Here is a 16969-nt window from a genome sequence, read left to right as displayed (position 1 = left end):
CAGACTAGGGGGAGTAGCTGATGAGGACTAGAATACTCATCAGCTCTATGCTTGGCAATACAAGAACATCTTACTTGATTATTATTATCATTATTATTATCACAAGAATTAATGAACGCAGGACTAACTAAAGAATACGAAGAGTCAATCAGCCTTGACCAAAGTGCAGAGCTGCTGCCTTGCTAGAATGCAACACCACCAGCGTAGACCAGAGCAGCGTAGCAGAGCTGCGCAGCCAGAGCAGTGTGGACCAGAGCAGCGCAGCAGAGCTGCGCAGCACAGCAGCATAGCACAGCAGCGTAGCCAAAGCGCAGAGCTGGCCTTGCTAGAACCGGAGTTACCTACTTTACCAACGAAGGACAACGTAGATGGGTCAAATCAAGACTAAGGTGTATTAAGGCATTAAAGGACCTCAATCCAATTATTGAAGTTCATGGGCCTAAGGCCTTTAGGGCTCACTCTCACATCTATAAATAGAAGGTTAGCTTTAGCATTAGGGGGAGAGTTTATTTGGGAGCAGCACACTTGTAAAATGTAATCGTCTCAAAATATAGTGGAAGAACTCGAAGAACACCCGTGGATGTAGGTCTTAACGACCGAACCACGTAAATCATGTCTCGTTTATTACTTTTTAGATTAGGCGTTGATTTCATGCATCACCAGTTACGTCGATAAGTTGAATTCGCTTGGGCAAAATTCAGGAAGAACTCGAAGTCCTCAAGAGAGAATAAACTCACAAATTTATTGATAAAAGATATGATATACTTTTCGTTCACATGTAGCCATATATATAGGCAAACTAAACCTAATCTAATGAAGGAAATAACGTAAAATAAGGAAACTTAAAGAAAACTTGTTCCGCAAGTTTTTGACAACTCTGGCGAAGACGCCAGCTCTGGTTCATAGTCTGGCTCTGGGATGCCAGCTCTGGTTATGGTCTGCTCTGGACGTTAGTCAGCTCTGAAACTTAGCTCTGCTCTGGTGTCGCAGCCTGATTCCCCGACGCTAGTAATAGCGGGGTACGAGTATCGATACGACTATTTTTAAAGAATAAAAGATAAGATGTATAGGCCAAGCATCAAGCGGAAGCTTGCATCAAAAGGTGTTAAGGAAATCATCATAAATGAACCCAAGGGTAAAATCGTCAACGTCGTTATAACTTTTTAATTATCAGGAATTTCACGAACAAAAACAAAGCTGGTATAGCTCATTTTTCATAAGGAAGCATAATATGCAGAGTATCGCAGCAAAAAGGCAAATCGATTACATGTATGAAGACACATAACCGTGAGTAAATTGCTTGATTTCAAAAGAAAACAAAGTATCTCAATCCTCAAGACTCTATTAACATGAAGGCAATACGGAAATATAATTACATCGATTGAAACGTTTCCCCCACTAGCACCAGACCAATCTCGCTCCTCGCTTAGCCTGCACATTTAGAAATAGATGCAGGGCGTGAGTACATAATACTCAGTGAACAAACGCCGAAAAACAAGAAAGGTGCTCTTAGAGCTATAAATTGAACTTGCCACAGTTTTAAGCAAATCACAGGGATTTTAGTATAAATAAACCTGTGAAAGCTGAATCTCAAACATATGCATCATAAATATTCAAATGAACGATTGCGCAATCAAAATACTCAACATGTAAGTACCACATCTACAATTTATCACCAAAGGTATCGAGAAGTAGGCCTCCCTCTCGAGTACCGTGACCGGCCGACCCGAAGACGGCTCACAGTCACCTCTGTGCACAAAATCCCGCTTGTGGCAGGACCGAATTCGTCTCATCAGTAGAGGGTAACATACAAGCTCAACATCAAAAATTGGCAAGTCAAACAGTTCTCAAATATCATTTATCTCAAATCATTTGATAAACTCATAACATCATGAAATCATTTTAGAAAGCTCATACGATATATGTATACTCAAAATATTGCCCACCTGAAGTCCTTCGCTAATCCTGGAAAGAAAATCAGGCAACTTATTTCTTCGTCTCGCTCGGGCCTTCATATATCATCATCACATCGTCATCGAAGGTTCATGTGATAAAACAAACCTTAGTCAGAAACTCAATTTCTAATTCCAATCTCATCTTAACTATAACTTCTCACTCAACGTCTATTTACCCATTAAAACTCAATCCCTAGGTATATTCGGCTTCTAAGGATTCACACGTCCTATTATCGACTTAACTCTCAACTCGGCTCAAACTTATAGCAATCAAGCACATAAACAAGTATAAACACTTAAGCATATGAAAAACACACATAGACAAGTCAAAAACAAACTTCACTCTGCACTGACTCAACTTTAAAACCTCACCAGACTCTGTACGGAACTCTCCTGGGGTCGTAACTTATACCAAAAGAAAACTCTTTGAGTCTAGTTTCATTTAAAAAAAAGTAGGATCAAAAAATCCAAGTATTTTAGGAGATATGACTGTTTTACTACAGTCTACCATATTCGGCAGTTTTTAGCAACCGAAAAGTTTGATTTTTGAAAAATAGTAAACGTTGTCAAAAAGGTCTGAAATTTGGTGGGTACTTATCTAAGACACTCAGGTATTAACCATAAAAATTTGGAGTCCAGAATGCTAAGGAAAGATACTGGAAAAGATGACTCTACTGGCTACTCACCGAACAATTCGGCAGAACGTAGCAGTTTTGGTTTTGTATTTTATAAAAATAGCAAACGAAGTCTAAATGACTTGAAATTTTACCGGTATGCTCAAGATTCTCAAATATACTTATCATAAAGTTTTCAGGGTGTTTGGATATCAAAATCCCCTCGAAAACAGTATGTCAGTGCGTCGTGAAAAACGACTCCGAATCATACACACAAGCAAACATGCTCAACTCAACATTTATTCAAAGCAAACTCATCAAAGCTCATTTTAAGCACTCATAGCACTTAAAAACATTCAAGTACAACATAATACTCATAATACTCAATCTCGACTCTTTTCTTTCATCATCAACTCAAATCTCATGGAAAACATTTCAACGAACGCATCAAACAAATTCTCTTTTCAATTTCATGCTCGAAATTACTCAAATACTCAAATATGATCTTTTATATCATATAACTCATTATTCACATATTCATTCTCTTTTTATCATGTAAACTAGATTTTAATGAAAATCCATGTAGCAACATAAAACTCTTAACAAAACATGGCAAAAGTTCACATAATGATCATAGAGCAATTAGACCTCATTTTATCAAGCATCAAACTCACATCACACAAGAACTCAAAAACTCATACAAACTAAACTAAGTCAAAATTTTACTTAGCCTACAATAGACTTAATCAAATATACAAAGACACTACTATCATGCTTAAAAACATATATCTTAAGCAAAATCACTTAAATAACACATAGACCAAAAAGTCCTAATTTTTTCTAAACTAACTCTTTGAAAATTTTATAAACACATATGAATCTTTAATCCATTCATAGATCTATCATTCTTAGCCAATTTATCTCTCATATAAACCATCAATTTACAAATTAGAGCATAGATACACATATCCCTAATTTTATTAAACTAACTCATATCAAAATCATCATTTGACATCATATACTCAATTTACTCCATCAATCATCATCATATACATCTCATGGACTCATCTACATCATCAATTCATCATTTAAATCATCAACTCAAAAGTTTCCATTTTTGGGTAAACTAAACTCCATCGAACTTTCACATCTCAAGGCACATACTTCACAACATACATCAATCATCAACAAACATTATATAAGTCTCATTTTTCACCCCAAATCAAGAAAAGAAAAAGAAAAATTTTTGAAGGGGTGAAGACCCACTTTTTTTCGAAAATTTAGGAAATAGGGAGGGGGTGATTTTCTTGCTTCATCTTTCAAGAATACACACATACAACATCCCTCAATCAAGAATTATAGAAAAACATGGCCACTTACCCAAATTCTTACCAAAATTCACACTTTCTCACTCTAACTTTGGAGCTCTTCTTCAAGGATTCTCTTGATTAAAAGTGGCTAGAATGTGTTTATGGAAGATATTAGAGTGGTTTGAGGTGTTTGGTAATATTTTTGGAAGCTTCGAAGGTTTTCATCAATGGAGGAAAATGGTGGAAATGAGAGATGAAGGAGATGAGTGTGTGTTGGGCGAAAATGTGTGTGAGGGAGAGAGAGATGGCCGAAAATTGTGAAGTGAGGGAGAGAGAATTTGCTTTACAAGATTTAATTTGATCTTGTGAATCTTAAGGGAGATTTGAAGATCTTATGAAATATTTTGTGATCTTAGAGAATATATGCAATTAATGCATTGATCTCTCTCACTCTAATCTCTACACTTCTCTCTCTCTAATCTCTACACTTTCAATCTCTACTCTCTCAATAAACACACTCTCAATCTCTACTCTCTCAATCTCCACACTTAGCAATTTGTGGCATTTAACATATGGTAGGGAAATTAAAATAAAGTGTGAGAAGGGTGATTAAATAAAAATCACAATAACTATGGAAATGTCACTCACTAATAAAATATCATAGCATAATTATTCATGTGACCAAAAATAATAATTATAGCACTAATATTAGTGCACTCACTCAATTATAATATTCCTCTTCGTAGGAAAAATAATTTAAAAATATTATGCTTGGCAAAATTTTCATAAACCGGCATCTTTCAATTTCTCGATAAAAATAAACCACACTTGCTTTGGAAACTTAATCAAAATTCCAAGTGCTAAAGTCTCAATTAAAAATCATAATAACTCGGTCATAATGACACATGTCACAAAAATCACATAATCAATTAGTCACGTAGATTCACATAATGTCACATCAAAGCAGTCGGCAAATACAAACAAACTAGACGTCTCTCTGACCGACTCCTTTCATCAAGGTTCTCACTCTTTCTTCCTCGACTCTATGTCAACTCATTATCCCTATTTTGTTAATAGGTCAGTCAAACTCTGATAACTCGGTATCCGGTAATTCTATTCCCGATCGTCGGAAATAAAATAAAATCTCAACTCAATTCAATCAGCATCTCTAGCTCAACTCATTTCTCAAATCTCATCACTCTAACTCTATCATCGGTTTAGTCACTCGTATCTCTATTTAAAAGACAAACTGTCTTATCTGGTCATAAAAAAAAAAGTAGTCTCGCATCTCGACGTCTCAGTACTCTCAATAGTGTTAAGACACTATCTCACAACATAAAGAAAAGTACGGGGTGTTACATCTGGAAGCTTATTCTGCTCTGCTCTGGAAGCTTGTTCTGCTCTGCTCTGGAAGCTTGTCTTGCTCTGCTCTGGAAGTACACTCTACTCTGGACGTCCGCTCTGCTCTGGACCGTTTGCTCTGCTCTGGCATTCTTCTCTGCTCTGCTCTGGCATGTGTGCTCTGCTCTGGCTTGTTTACTCTGCTCTGAAGACCTTCTCTGCTCTGGCACAACGACTTCAGCTCTGGCGAGCTTGGCTCTGTTCTGGCGCGTTCAGCTCTGGTGAGTTTAGCTCTGTTCTGGCGCGAGTTTGGCTCTGTTCTGGCTGCATCAGAGAGAGAAGAGAGAAAGAGAGTGGAAAGATGAGAGAGAGAGAGAGAGAGTTACATCTGATTTTTTTTTTAAATTGTGTAGTGTATTTGTGAGATGTATTTGTGGGTATTTTTTTAATTTTAATTTTAGGGGCAGTTTAGTCATTTAACACAAAAGTGGGTATTTTTTAAAGTTTTTATTTGAGTGGGTAAATTTTAAGTTTACTAAAAAAAAGTGGCTACTTCCATATATTTACTCTTTAGATTATTTGGTAACCAAAAATAATATTATGTTAATTTAAATATTATGTTATTTGAAGTTGTATATAATAACATTATCTTCAACTTAATGAGTATAATATTAAATTTAATAAGTATTATATAGTAATAGTTAAATTTATAAATTCTAAAGAAAATAGTTTAAATCAATCTCATTTTTGAGCAAATAATATTAAGGGTGGGGGGGTTTAAATTAAGATTTTGAAAGATTTTGACAGATTTTTTATAATATGTGGATTCTATTAATTCTATGAATTGTTTTAATTCTATGTAGAGTTTAGCAGATTCTGTTAGATTGTTCTATCTCTATTTTCATAAATTTTATAAGTCTATAGATTGTTATAATAATAAAAAAATATGTCTATCAAAAAATATATAATATAATAGATACAAATTGCAATAAGCAGATCTTACGCAATAAAATATATATGCAACATGCTTGTAAATAAAACTAGATATCCAAACTCCCTAATCATATTACATTTTCTATTTAAAAGATTTTGACAGATTTTTTATAATATGTGGATTCTATTAATTCTATGTAGAGTTTAGCAGATTCTGTTAGATTGTTCTATCTCTATTTTCATAAATTTTATAAGTCTATAGATTGTTATAATAATAAAAAAATATGTCTATCAAAAAATATATAATATAATAGATACAAATTGCAATAAGCAGATCTTACGCAATAAAATATATATATGCAACATGCTTGTAAATAAAACTAGATATCCAAACTCCCTAATCATATTACATTTTCTATTTAAAAGATTTTGACAGATTTTTTATAATATGTGGATTCTATTAATTCTATGTAGAGTTTAGCAGATTCTGTTAGATTGTTCTATCTCTATTTTCATAAATTTTATAAGTCTATAGATTGTTATAATAAAATATATATATATATATATATATATATATGTCTATCAAAAAATATATAATATAATAGATACAAATTGCAATAAGCAGATCTTACGCAATAAAATATATATGCAACATGCTTGTAAATAAAACTAGATATCCAAACTCCCTAATCATATTACATTTTCTATTTAAAAGATTTTGACAGATTTTTTATAATATGTGGATTCTATTAATTCTATGTAGAGTTTAGCAGATTCTGTTAGATTGTTCTATCTCTATTTTCATAAATTTTATAAGTTTATAGATTGTTATAATAATAAAAAAATATATATGTCTATCAAAAAATATATAATATAATAGATACAAATTGCAATAAGCAGATCTTACGCAATAAAATATATATGCAACATGCTTGTAAATAAAACTAGATATCCAAACTCCCTAATCATATTACATTTTCTATCATTAATCTGCTAATATTGCACCAAGGGAATTCACCAAGGAAATTCATTTGCAATCATTAATATGCTAATATTGCAACGAAACTTCAAGTTTGACCTTCAATCACTTCAGGTTATTATGTTTTTATGGCCTGACCTCAATCACTTGGCAATTATCATTACAAAATATTTGATGGTGCGTGTATATAAAAAAGGGTTAAGTATCAAATAAGCCCCTAACGTGGAAATCCTTATTACATTTAACACCCTATGGCAAGGGGTGTGTAAATAAATCCCTAAACTAATTAATTTTGAACAATTACACCCTTAGCCCTAACGGACATTTAACTTCGTCTGTTTTTTTAATTTTTTTTATGATTTTTTTATTTTTTTCGGTGGGCCCCACCAATTCTTAATAATTTTCTTCAGCTTCTTACACCGGCTCGACGACGGGAGATCCAACGCCTTCGATCGCCAGATGCAGTACATGCCGGCCGGAACGCTCTCGAGTTCGTCGGCTTCCGACGATGAGCACGATGGCAGATTATCATTGCTGCCGCTGACGCGTTCTTCTAGGAGGAGCTGACTCAGCAGAAACCAATCGACCCACCCAGAAAAAAGCCTTATTCTATGCTAGGATGAAGCTTCTGTACAGCAGAAACAATAATCTATCTAAAAATTTATGTTACAAATTCTTCAAATATGTCATCTGGTTTTCAATCTCACTCTATTTCCTCTCCTCCTTGATCATCACCCGCCACAACCCCACCATTTCCAGAACCACCATCTCCCACTCTTAGCCCTCGCGAGATCTCATGGAGAAAGACCCCCGCCTCGATTCCTCTGCCCACGGTAATTCATCTCTCACCCACTGTAAAAAGAAAAATTAAATAGCAGCAACCACAATTCTTAAATTATGTAATTTGATTTGGCAGCAGGTTTGTTCAATGGGATGAAAATCTATGTCTACGATTTACCGCCCAAGTTCAACAGCGAGTGGCTAGCGAACGAGTGGTGCAGCCGGCACCTGTTCACGGTGGAGGTGGCGATTTACCGGGCGCTGATGAGCAGCGAGGTGAGGACGCTCCGACCACGTCTTCGTCACCTCCCATGATTTTATTTATGGAAATTTGTAGGAGGAAGGGGTGCCGAAATTTCTAGGGAATTCGATAATTTTACAAACGAATGATGGGAGGAGAGGATTGGGTTAAATGGTGGGTCCCACCGTGTTAGGTCCTGAGGGTCTCGAATAGGTGTATGGGGGGGGGGAATACACCTATAGGCTATTTTTGCACAATCTACTGACCTCAATCAGAGGGATCTCAGTCAGAGATCAAAACGAAACTTTGCATGCAAACAAAAGACTCCTGTTTTACTGAAATCAGTTTTGACCAACAGGGTTGACGACTGATACTGAAAGCTCTTCAGTAATGAGTTATCAGTTAAGTTGCTGGAACTTAACTGATGCAAGTAAGGGCTTCAGTCGTGTTTGCTAAGATAGAGATGATATCACTCTTCCTGACTATCAGATGATAGTTCAGTCAGATCAATATCATACGCAGCGGAAATTAAACTTGTTTCGTAATAACCTCGGTGGAGCAGGTTGTTGGTTTAAGGTTTCTCTTTGTTGTTAGTCAGTGTTCAGTTTTATCAAATGAAATAGCACAAGTAAGAATGTAAAACTGAAAGCTGTAAACAACATAGAGACTTTTACGTGGTTCGGAAAAACCCTTTCCTACATCCACGGTATGTTGATCAGACCAACAATCCACTCCGCAAGTGCTTCACTGGTGCACTGCAAACCGTACCCGTGTGCTTGCCTGGTGCACACAACCGTGAACTGAAGAAAAACCCTTCTTCAGCACCCACACAACCTTGCGTAGGATTTCCCTGCTAAGCACACCTCGTGCTCAGACTTTTCACTCAGAGTTCAGAGTACCTTCCTGAACTCCGAACCACTCAAACACTCTTATGGGGGGGGAGGTTTGAACGAGTGCCAACTATACTTGCAAAGAACAAGTTCTTTAAAGCAAGTTTGACCTTTGGCTTCTGGGTAAACCGATATATGCCTAGGGTCTAAGAGAATGTATGTAATCAGCAGTGACTGATTTTGGCTTTGGAATTCTCTTCTTCGATTCAAGCTTTGGGCAGTTAAGCTTTAGGCTGAGTAGCAATTTTGGCAGAGCTTCAGCTTATGTCGTTGAATCGGTGAAGGTTGAAGTGATCCTCGAGCGCTATTTGTAGGAGAACTCTTGAATAGATCCGTTGGCGTAAATCGTCCTCAAGATTTCTTCCGTTGGAGAGCAATTCGAATTTGGGCTGAGGCTTCAATCTTCGAGGTTCCTTGTCTGTGTGGAAACGGCTCTCTTTGATGGACAGGAGATGTGACGTCTCTGAAAAGTAACCACCAGATAGGAATGACCTCTGCAGAGATAAGATATTCTGAGATCTCTGCATTTAATGCGGCTGTACTTGAGCGTACGTGGCTTCCTCTGAACGTTGGAATATCAGTCCTAGGAAGAATGTTCAACTGATACTTGACTTTAGTATCAGTCCTTTGCGCGCATTAAATAATCAGTCTTCAACTGATTCTTCAACTGATACTTCAGTTGGTATCTGCAGTCTTCAGTCTTCAGTCTTCGTTCTTCAGTCTTCAGTCTTCAGTCTTCGTTCTTCAGTCTTCAGTCTTCAGTCTTCGACACCGCAACTAAACTAGAAACGAACTCTAACACTTGAGTTCAAAAACGATTCTAGTCTATTACATATAAGTCCTATGAATTTTGGTATCATCAAAACAAGGGTTAGGATATTCCACAAGGTTCCCAACACACCGAAAAAAAATACAAAACAAACAAACGGAGTTAAATGTCCGTTAGGGCTAAGGGTGTAATTGTTCGAAATTGATTAGTTTAGGGGTTTATTTGACACACCCCTTGCCATAGGGTGTTAAATGTAATAAGGGTTTCCACGTTAAGGGCTTATTTGATACTTAACCCTATAAAAAAACTCGAAAGGGAAAAACAAAGAGAACAATAGGAAATAAATACATGTTTGATTGATCAATTGAGAAGTGCCTTCATATAAGAAAAACTGCTAAAATTCCCTTTCACTGCATGATTTCAGAACAATAGTCAATATTTGAGAGAAGAAAGCCAAAAAATTGAGAGAAAAATAAACAAAAATAGCTGAAAATTTTGACATTTATGATATCTCTTTCTTTTTCTTGTAGACGTTGACGATAGAGAGAAGATGTTAAAATCTCTTGCGTAGAGGTGAGATTTGTGGAGGGATTTTGTATCTATATTAGGGCATTAAAATTTTATAGAGTCCATGAGATATTAGAATCCTACAAGTTTTCAATATCTCGAGATTTCGATGGATATTTAAGAGTCATAATTGAATACCAACAGATTTTTAAGGATTTTTTAAAATCTGAATTGAATACCTATATATTTTTAAAATACAAAAAAATCATTTAAAATCTTAATTAAATACACCCCCCTAATCTTAATTCTATAAATATTTATCATTTATATAGATAGCATTAATTAATTAATTAATTAAAGCTTCAGATAATTTATATTTATTAATTTTTTATAAATCCTTGAATAGTACAATTCAAATTATAAAAAAAAATTTATTTTTAATATACAAATTCAATAGTCATGATTGGATTAAGAGGACTGAGGTCCTAATTTAATAGAGAGATCAATTAATTTGTTAAAACTCGAGATACGAGTTTGTTGGTTTGGTGTTCATTAAATGACACCATATATATCATTTCTTTGTTAGGAATGCAAGAATTTCTTTTGTGTACAAGTAAGGGATTACTTGTAAAATAGTTCATCTCCCTTTTATGTGGGAAACCAAGAAGGGCCCTTCAATCGTAAGCTTAACAATTTTAATTCTAATCGTTATACACAAATGAATAATTAACTGAAGACGACAAATTAATCTGATTTTCACCACATAAAACATATACACATCACGCTTGCTTGGACGACATGGAATGGTTGATATCTTTTTATATCTTCAAATTGATTATTATTCAACCAAATTTCGTAGTATAATAATTAGTCTATTTGATATAAGTGCCACCCACCCTAAATTAAATTCAAGTTCTTTGCTCATAGGGAATTGTTATTGACCACTCAATTAAATATATCAGAATTATATATATTATATTATTATGTAATTTGGTGTGCCAAAATGAAAAAACCATTAGCAAAAAATGATTATCTCGTAATTCATAATGTTATCAATCATGCAATTTTAAAACTTTACTACAAATTATCAAGACAGAGATGGCTGAGTAATCGTAGTTGCACCATTGCTGTCAAGACTTGAAGAGAAATATAATCACAATTGATGCGTCGCCAATCGAAATTAGTCCAAAAAGTATATTAAGTATTTTGTATTAATATATAATTTGAATACATCAATCACCACATAACTCTAATTATTGGTCCATTAGAAAACCAAATGAAACACCTTAACCATATATAAAACCTTGTGATGCTGAATTTATCCCACAATTTTTTATGTCTTATTTAAGATTCAAATTGGCCGTAGGATCGTTTTTGGATTATTCAAATTCAAGATACATCGATATAATTTAGCATAATACTTCTATTAATTTAAAAATAGTTAAACCTAGCAAGTTTCTATTAATTTAAATATTGTACAGAGGATCACCTGAAGAATTCGCAGAGGAATTCTTCCAAAACTTGCTGAACAGGCCAGCAGACTTCGAGGCTCCGTTTTGCCCCTCAACTGATCTCCTTTCACATTCCGTCAAAAAATACGATTTCTTCGTTTTCAAATAGCTTTCGGTGGTCGCATGTTTCGCCTCAATCGGAGTTCTTTTTTTTTTATCAGAGCCTCAATCGGAGTTCTATAAAAGAAGTTATGGTCATCTAAAGAGACTGTCAGAAGCTGATAATTTCTGCGAAAAATCTATCTCCAACTCTGATCTTCTCGACTCTAATCCGCTCAATCTCCGACGTTCGATGGATGACCTTCTTCAAAGATTATCCGAAGAAAAATTCAATCAACAGCGCCGCTCACCTCTCAGTAAAACCTAATTTTCTGTAAATTAGGTTTATATTGTAGAAGCTTTAATCATCTCTATAAGAGCATCCGCATTGGGGGTTCCTTGATAGCCTACTTGATAGTGTTTGTGTTATTGAGTAGGTAGTGTTGCATTAGGGTTCCTTGATAGCCTACTTGATAATATTAGTTTTGATTTTATGTTTTTCATTTAAATTTTATTACATAATTTAAATAGCATATTTTTGTAATAGTTAAATACTGGATTAAACATAAAATTTAAAATTACTTAAAACATAAAAAAAATTATAAAAATTTAAAAACACCTAAAAAAATTACATAAAAATTTAAAAAACCTAAAACATCATTAAAATCACATAATTAAAAGCCTAGGATAGACCACGACGCCTGAGCACGTCGGCGACCATGGACGCGTGCAATGCACGTTGTGCGTCCGTCATCTGCGTCGTATCCGTGTTCAGGAGCTGCATATCGAGCTCCCTCTCCCTGAGATCGTTCCTCCGCTGGTACTGGGCGGTGAATGCCCTCATCTGCTCGTCGGTCCTCTCCAACCTCTCCACTATTTCTGGTGGAGGATCCGAGCTCGTATGCGACGCTGCTGCCTTCCCTTTCCCTTTCGCCGCCGCCTTGGCCGCCGCCTTCGCCGCCTTGTTGCCAATGGGCCGGGCAGAAGAGATCTCCTCGCCCGACGCCGAGGTGGTGAAGCCGCCCTCTTCCGTAGTCTTTGTCCTCTTGGAGGCATGCACGTCTCCAAGGAGGTACATCGACTTGAACTTGGGATTGTTCCGGAGAACTCTCCACGCGTTCCAGAAATTGAAGGAGGCCCTGTGTGGGCTTCGAGCCTTGAAGAGGGTTTGGGCCTTTTCACGAATCATATCATCCGAATGACCGGACGGCCAATTGTTGCGCGTCTCCACCCAAACAGCTTCCCAGAGACGCACATCCGCGCTCACCCGGGACCAGTGGCCTTGAAGTTGCTTGATCTTAAGGTCTCCTCCGCCCAAATTTGGACGATGAGATCCGTATGCTCGGGAGCATACGTATGACGGTACCTAGCGGCCTTGTCGTGCACGATTTTGGTGGCCATTTCCTTCCTCCGGCCGCCTTTCTTTGGTGGGGAGACACTCTGCTGAGCACTGACCGGTTCCTCCTCGGGCGGGCTCTCCTCCAAGTTGATTCCTCCCATATCAGGATGATAATCGGAGGAGAGATCGGGGCACCAATTTGGATCGTAGAAAGGGTTGTGTGGATCCATGACGGAGAAAATTGTAGGAGAAGAAGAGGTGTGAAGAGAAGAAAATTGGAGAAGAAGAGGTGTGAAGATTGTGGGGAGAAGGTGGGGTGTTTTAAAGAAGAGAAGAAGGAAAAATAAAAAATAAAAATAAAACGGTCGGTCAAAGGTGCGAAAACCGAGGAGCTGCAGTCAAAATTCGAATAAAATTCGAATTTTCGAATTTTTCCTTTTTTTTTTTTTTTAAATTGGGCGCGTGCATTGCACGCGCCATCTCCTCCGCCCTTCGAGCATACTCGATAACTCGAGGAGTCTTCGAGGAGCTCCACGCCGCAACGCCCTCCTCGAGGAGCCACTCGAGTACCCGCGTTGCGGGTGCTCTAAATATAGGATACGAGTCTAACTTATGAATTGGGGTATTGTTTTTTATTGGGTTCAAGAGACTTTGGTTAGTCTAGGAATGAAATACAACGAATATTTCGAGTACTTATATTAATTAACTCCATGAATACATAATAACGATTTAATATAATATTCTTTAATTAGCACATCTAATCCACGTACGAATTGATCGCTTCGTTCACATTTATTTAATGGATTTAATTCCTTCCCCAAAATATTTTGCCGACACTAATTTGTGGAGCACACGAATTAAAAGATGGTCCCAACGTTGCAAATCGAAGTTGGAGTAACTAGATTTTTTTTTCCAAATTCAAATAAACATTTGCTCAAAAGGTAAATCAATAAATTAAATTCAAGTGTGTATCCTAACTAAGTTACACCACAATCTAAATCACAATCACACAAATGTACGTATGTATGTATGTATAATGTAGGTATCTACAAAAGCTTCTTCTGAAACATGAACGCCAAAGACGGAATCGCGCTTCTCATGGTGGTCAAAATATCAGAAGCAGAAGGCCTAATTCCCGGCGTTTCCGAAATGCAGTGGGCGGCGAGCGCCGCCATCGCTCTAACTTCTCCGAGAGCAGCCTCCCCGAGGCGCAACCGCGGATCCACCATCTCCGCCGCGTCTCTCGCCCTCCCCGCCAGCCTCTCTCCGGTGGATGGGCAGAAAGCCTCAATTCCGGTGATCAATTCCAAAAGAACAACACCGAAGCTGTACACATCGTTCTTCTTCGAAACCAAACCAGTTCTCAGATACAGGGGATCGGTGTAGCCGGGGGAGCCGGTGATGATCGTCGGCGCCACCGCGGAGGAGAATCCGACCCTCGCAGATCCGAAATCGCAGAGCTTGCAGTTTAGATCGTGGTCAAGAAGGACGTTGGCAGGCTTGATGTCGGCGTGGACGATGTGAGGGGCGCAGGTGTCGTGGAGGAAGGCGATGGCGGTGGCGAGCTGGAAGGCCACGGCGGCGCGTTGATCCCACGTGAGTGGCGCGTGCGAGGCGTGGAGCTTGTGGTGCAGGGTGCCGTTGGGGACGTACTCCATGATGAGGGCGCCGTGATCCTCTGTGTAGCCGAGGAGCTTCACGATGTTTGGGTGGCGGATGTGGAGCAGAATCTGGAGCTCCTGCTTGAACGCCTCGTACACGCGCTGGCTGCTGCAGCACACTTTCACGGCGGCGGCGGACTGCCGGAATTGGGCCAGGTAGACCGTGCTGAACCCGCCGTAGCCGATGACGGTGGCGAAATCCGCCGTCAGACTCTGTATATCCTCCCAGGAGAAGCGGTGGTTTTGGGGATGATCGACGGCGACGGCGAGGGGTGTTTGACATCTGGTGAGTTTGCGTTTGAGGAATTTGACGAGCCCCATTGATGGATCAGTGGAGCTGTTGTGTTGGTTATAAAAGAAGCCGCGAGGAAGGAAGAGTGAAACAGAGATAGTGATTTTAAAAATAGTGAGAAATTGAGAGAGAGAGGAAAAACGTGAAGGATAAGAGAATAATGGAGAGCACCGGCATGGGAGAAGAGGTCCCCATGCATGGAAGTGTGTCCCCACAATCTACACAACTAGAACGGCTCCTCGTGTGGGTTTGGTGGCTGCAACTCTTCATTTTTTTGTATATGTGTACTTTATTGATTCAAGGGGGAGGGGGGATCTGGGGTTATGTACGTACACTCATACCATTTTTGCTTTTCTTATTATGTCAATTTGTTTTATATACTACTTATGTCAATTTATTATATAAATTATTTTTAAATTTATTTAATTTAAGATAATATAGTTGAAATTATATTAATTTGAATCATATTCCTCAATTAAATGTTAACCTTTTGTTAAAATAATAAATATTCTTTTTATGTAGATTTTTATTTAATAATATTTTGAAAAATGTATCGATATTGAAAATTTTATTTCATCTGAGCATCATCTCGTCTGAACCTTGTAGGATCATATCATAATCTAAACTTTGGAAGACGACAACTAACGTTTGAACATCAGACTTTTGAGTATCATCTCGTCTAGACCTTAAAATACAAAAAATGAACTTTTATGCGTCAAGTTTTTTTAACATCACTATCTGGAGCTTTAAAAATCAAAGTTGACTTGTGAGATTGTACGATTTGGAGCTTCTAACATCATAATTAACTAACTTGTAAATATCATTTTGTATAGAACTTGAAAAAATCTTGACAAACTTTTATGCATTATTAGTTCTAAATATTATTAATTGGGTTCTAAGAATCATTCGTTTGGAGTTTAAAAAAAACAAATTTAACTTTTGAGTATCATCTCATTTGAACTTTGAATGACCACAATTAAGTTACAAGAATTATCTTGTGTGTAGCTTTAAAGATCATTATCATCTTAGCTTGTAAGATCATAACTAACTTCTAAACATCATCTTGTATGCAGCTTGAAAAATCTTGACAATTTTTTGTGCATTATTTCATGTGGAGCTTGAAATATCATAATTGAGTTTCGAGCATCATTTCGTTTGAAATTTGAAAGAATAAAATGGACTCGTGAACATTAATTATCTTCAAATCTTGAGTTTCGAGCATCATTCCGTTTGAAAACTGAAAGAATAAAATTGACTCGTGAACATTATCTCGTTTGAAGTTTGAAAGACCATAACTAAGTTTTGAAAATCATCTCGTGTGTAGCTTAAGAAAGTTAACACGAGATTCAGATTGTATTAATTTATTTAGTAATTTAATTGATAAATTTTCATAAAAAATCTATGTTGAATCCAAATTTTATTTTTAAAATTTTATACAAAATATATTATTTTATAATCAAATTAAATTGAAGAAATAATTTACTTAATCAAACCAATTTATTTTTTCAAATTAAATTAATTAGACCATGTATTTAATTAAATAAATTTGGTCAAATTAAATTGACAAAACAATTCAAATTGTATTAGTCTCAATCATTCCGCCAATTAAATGTAGATTTTTAATTTGGAGAGCAAGAACTTATTCTTGTATAAGTTTTATTTTGGTGAACTCTTATAAAAATACTCAATGTGAAATGAGGTGATTTATATGAATTCTTCACTCGATTGAGATTATTATAAATTTGATACATGATTAAAGATTTCTAATATATTTTAACATCATATCCTCTATTGTTCTTTATCAAAAT

General features: G+C 36.6%; 1 protein-coding gene and 1 long non-coding RNA gene across 2 annotated transcripts; both read right to left on the bottom strand.

Moving 5' to 3' along the window:
• Window positions 1-1177: 1177 nt before the first annotated feature.
• LOC130992922 (uncharacterized) lies at window positions 1178-4430 on the bottom strand. The gene is made up of 3 exons (XR_009091481.1): window positions 3950-4430; window positions 1947-2009; window positions 1178-1431 (listed from the first exon to the last, which is right to left on the bottom strand). It is a non-coding gene; the product is annotated as an uncharacterized LOC130992922 (long non-coding RNA).
• A 9667-nt stretch (window positions 4431-14097) lies between these two features.
• Window positions 14098-15570, bottom strand: LOC130992885 (probable receptor-like protein kinase At4g10390). Its single transcript, XM_057917644.1, has one exon. The coding sequence runs from the start codon at window positions 15188-15190 to the stop codon at window positions 14255-14257; it is 936 nt and encodes a 311-aa protein (XP_057773627.1). The 5' UTR covers window positions 15191-15570; the 3' UTR covers window positions 14098-14254.
• Between the last annotated feature and the right edge of the window lie 1399 nt (window positions 15571-16969).

The sequence above is a fragment of the Salvia miltiorrhiza genome, chromosome 7 (assembly GCF_028751815.1).
Source record: "Salvia miltiorrhiza cultivar Shanhuang (shh) chromosome 7, IMPLAD_Smil_shh, whole genome shotgun sequence".
NCBI lineage: Eukaryota > Viridiplantae > Streptophyta > Magnoliopsida > Lamiales > Lamiaceae > Salvia > Salvia miltiorrhiza.
Note: the sequence above shows the minus strand (reverse complement) of the source record. Positions and strands in the feature narration are given on the sequence as shown.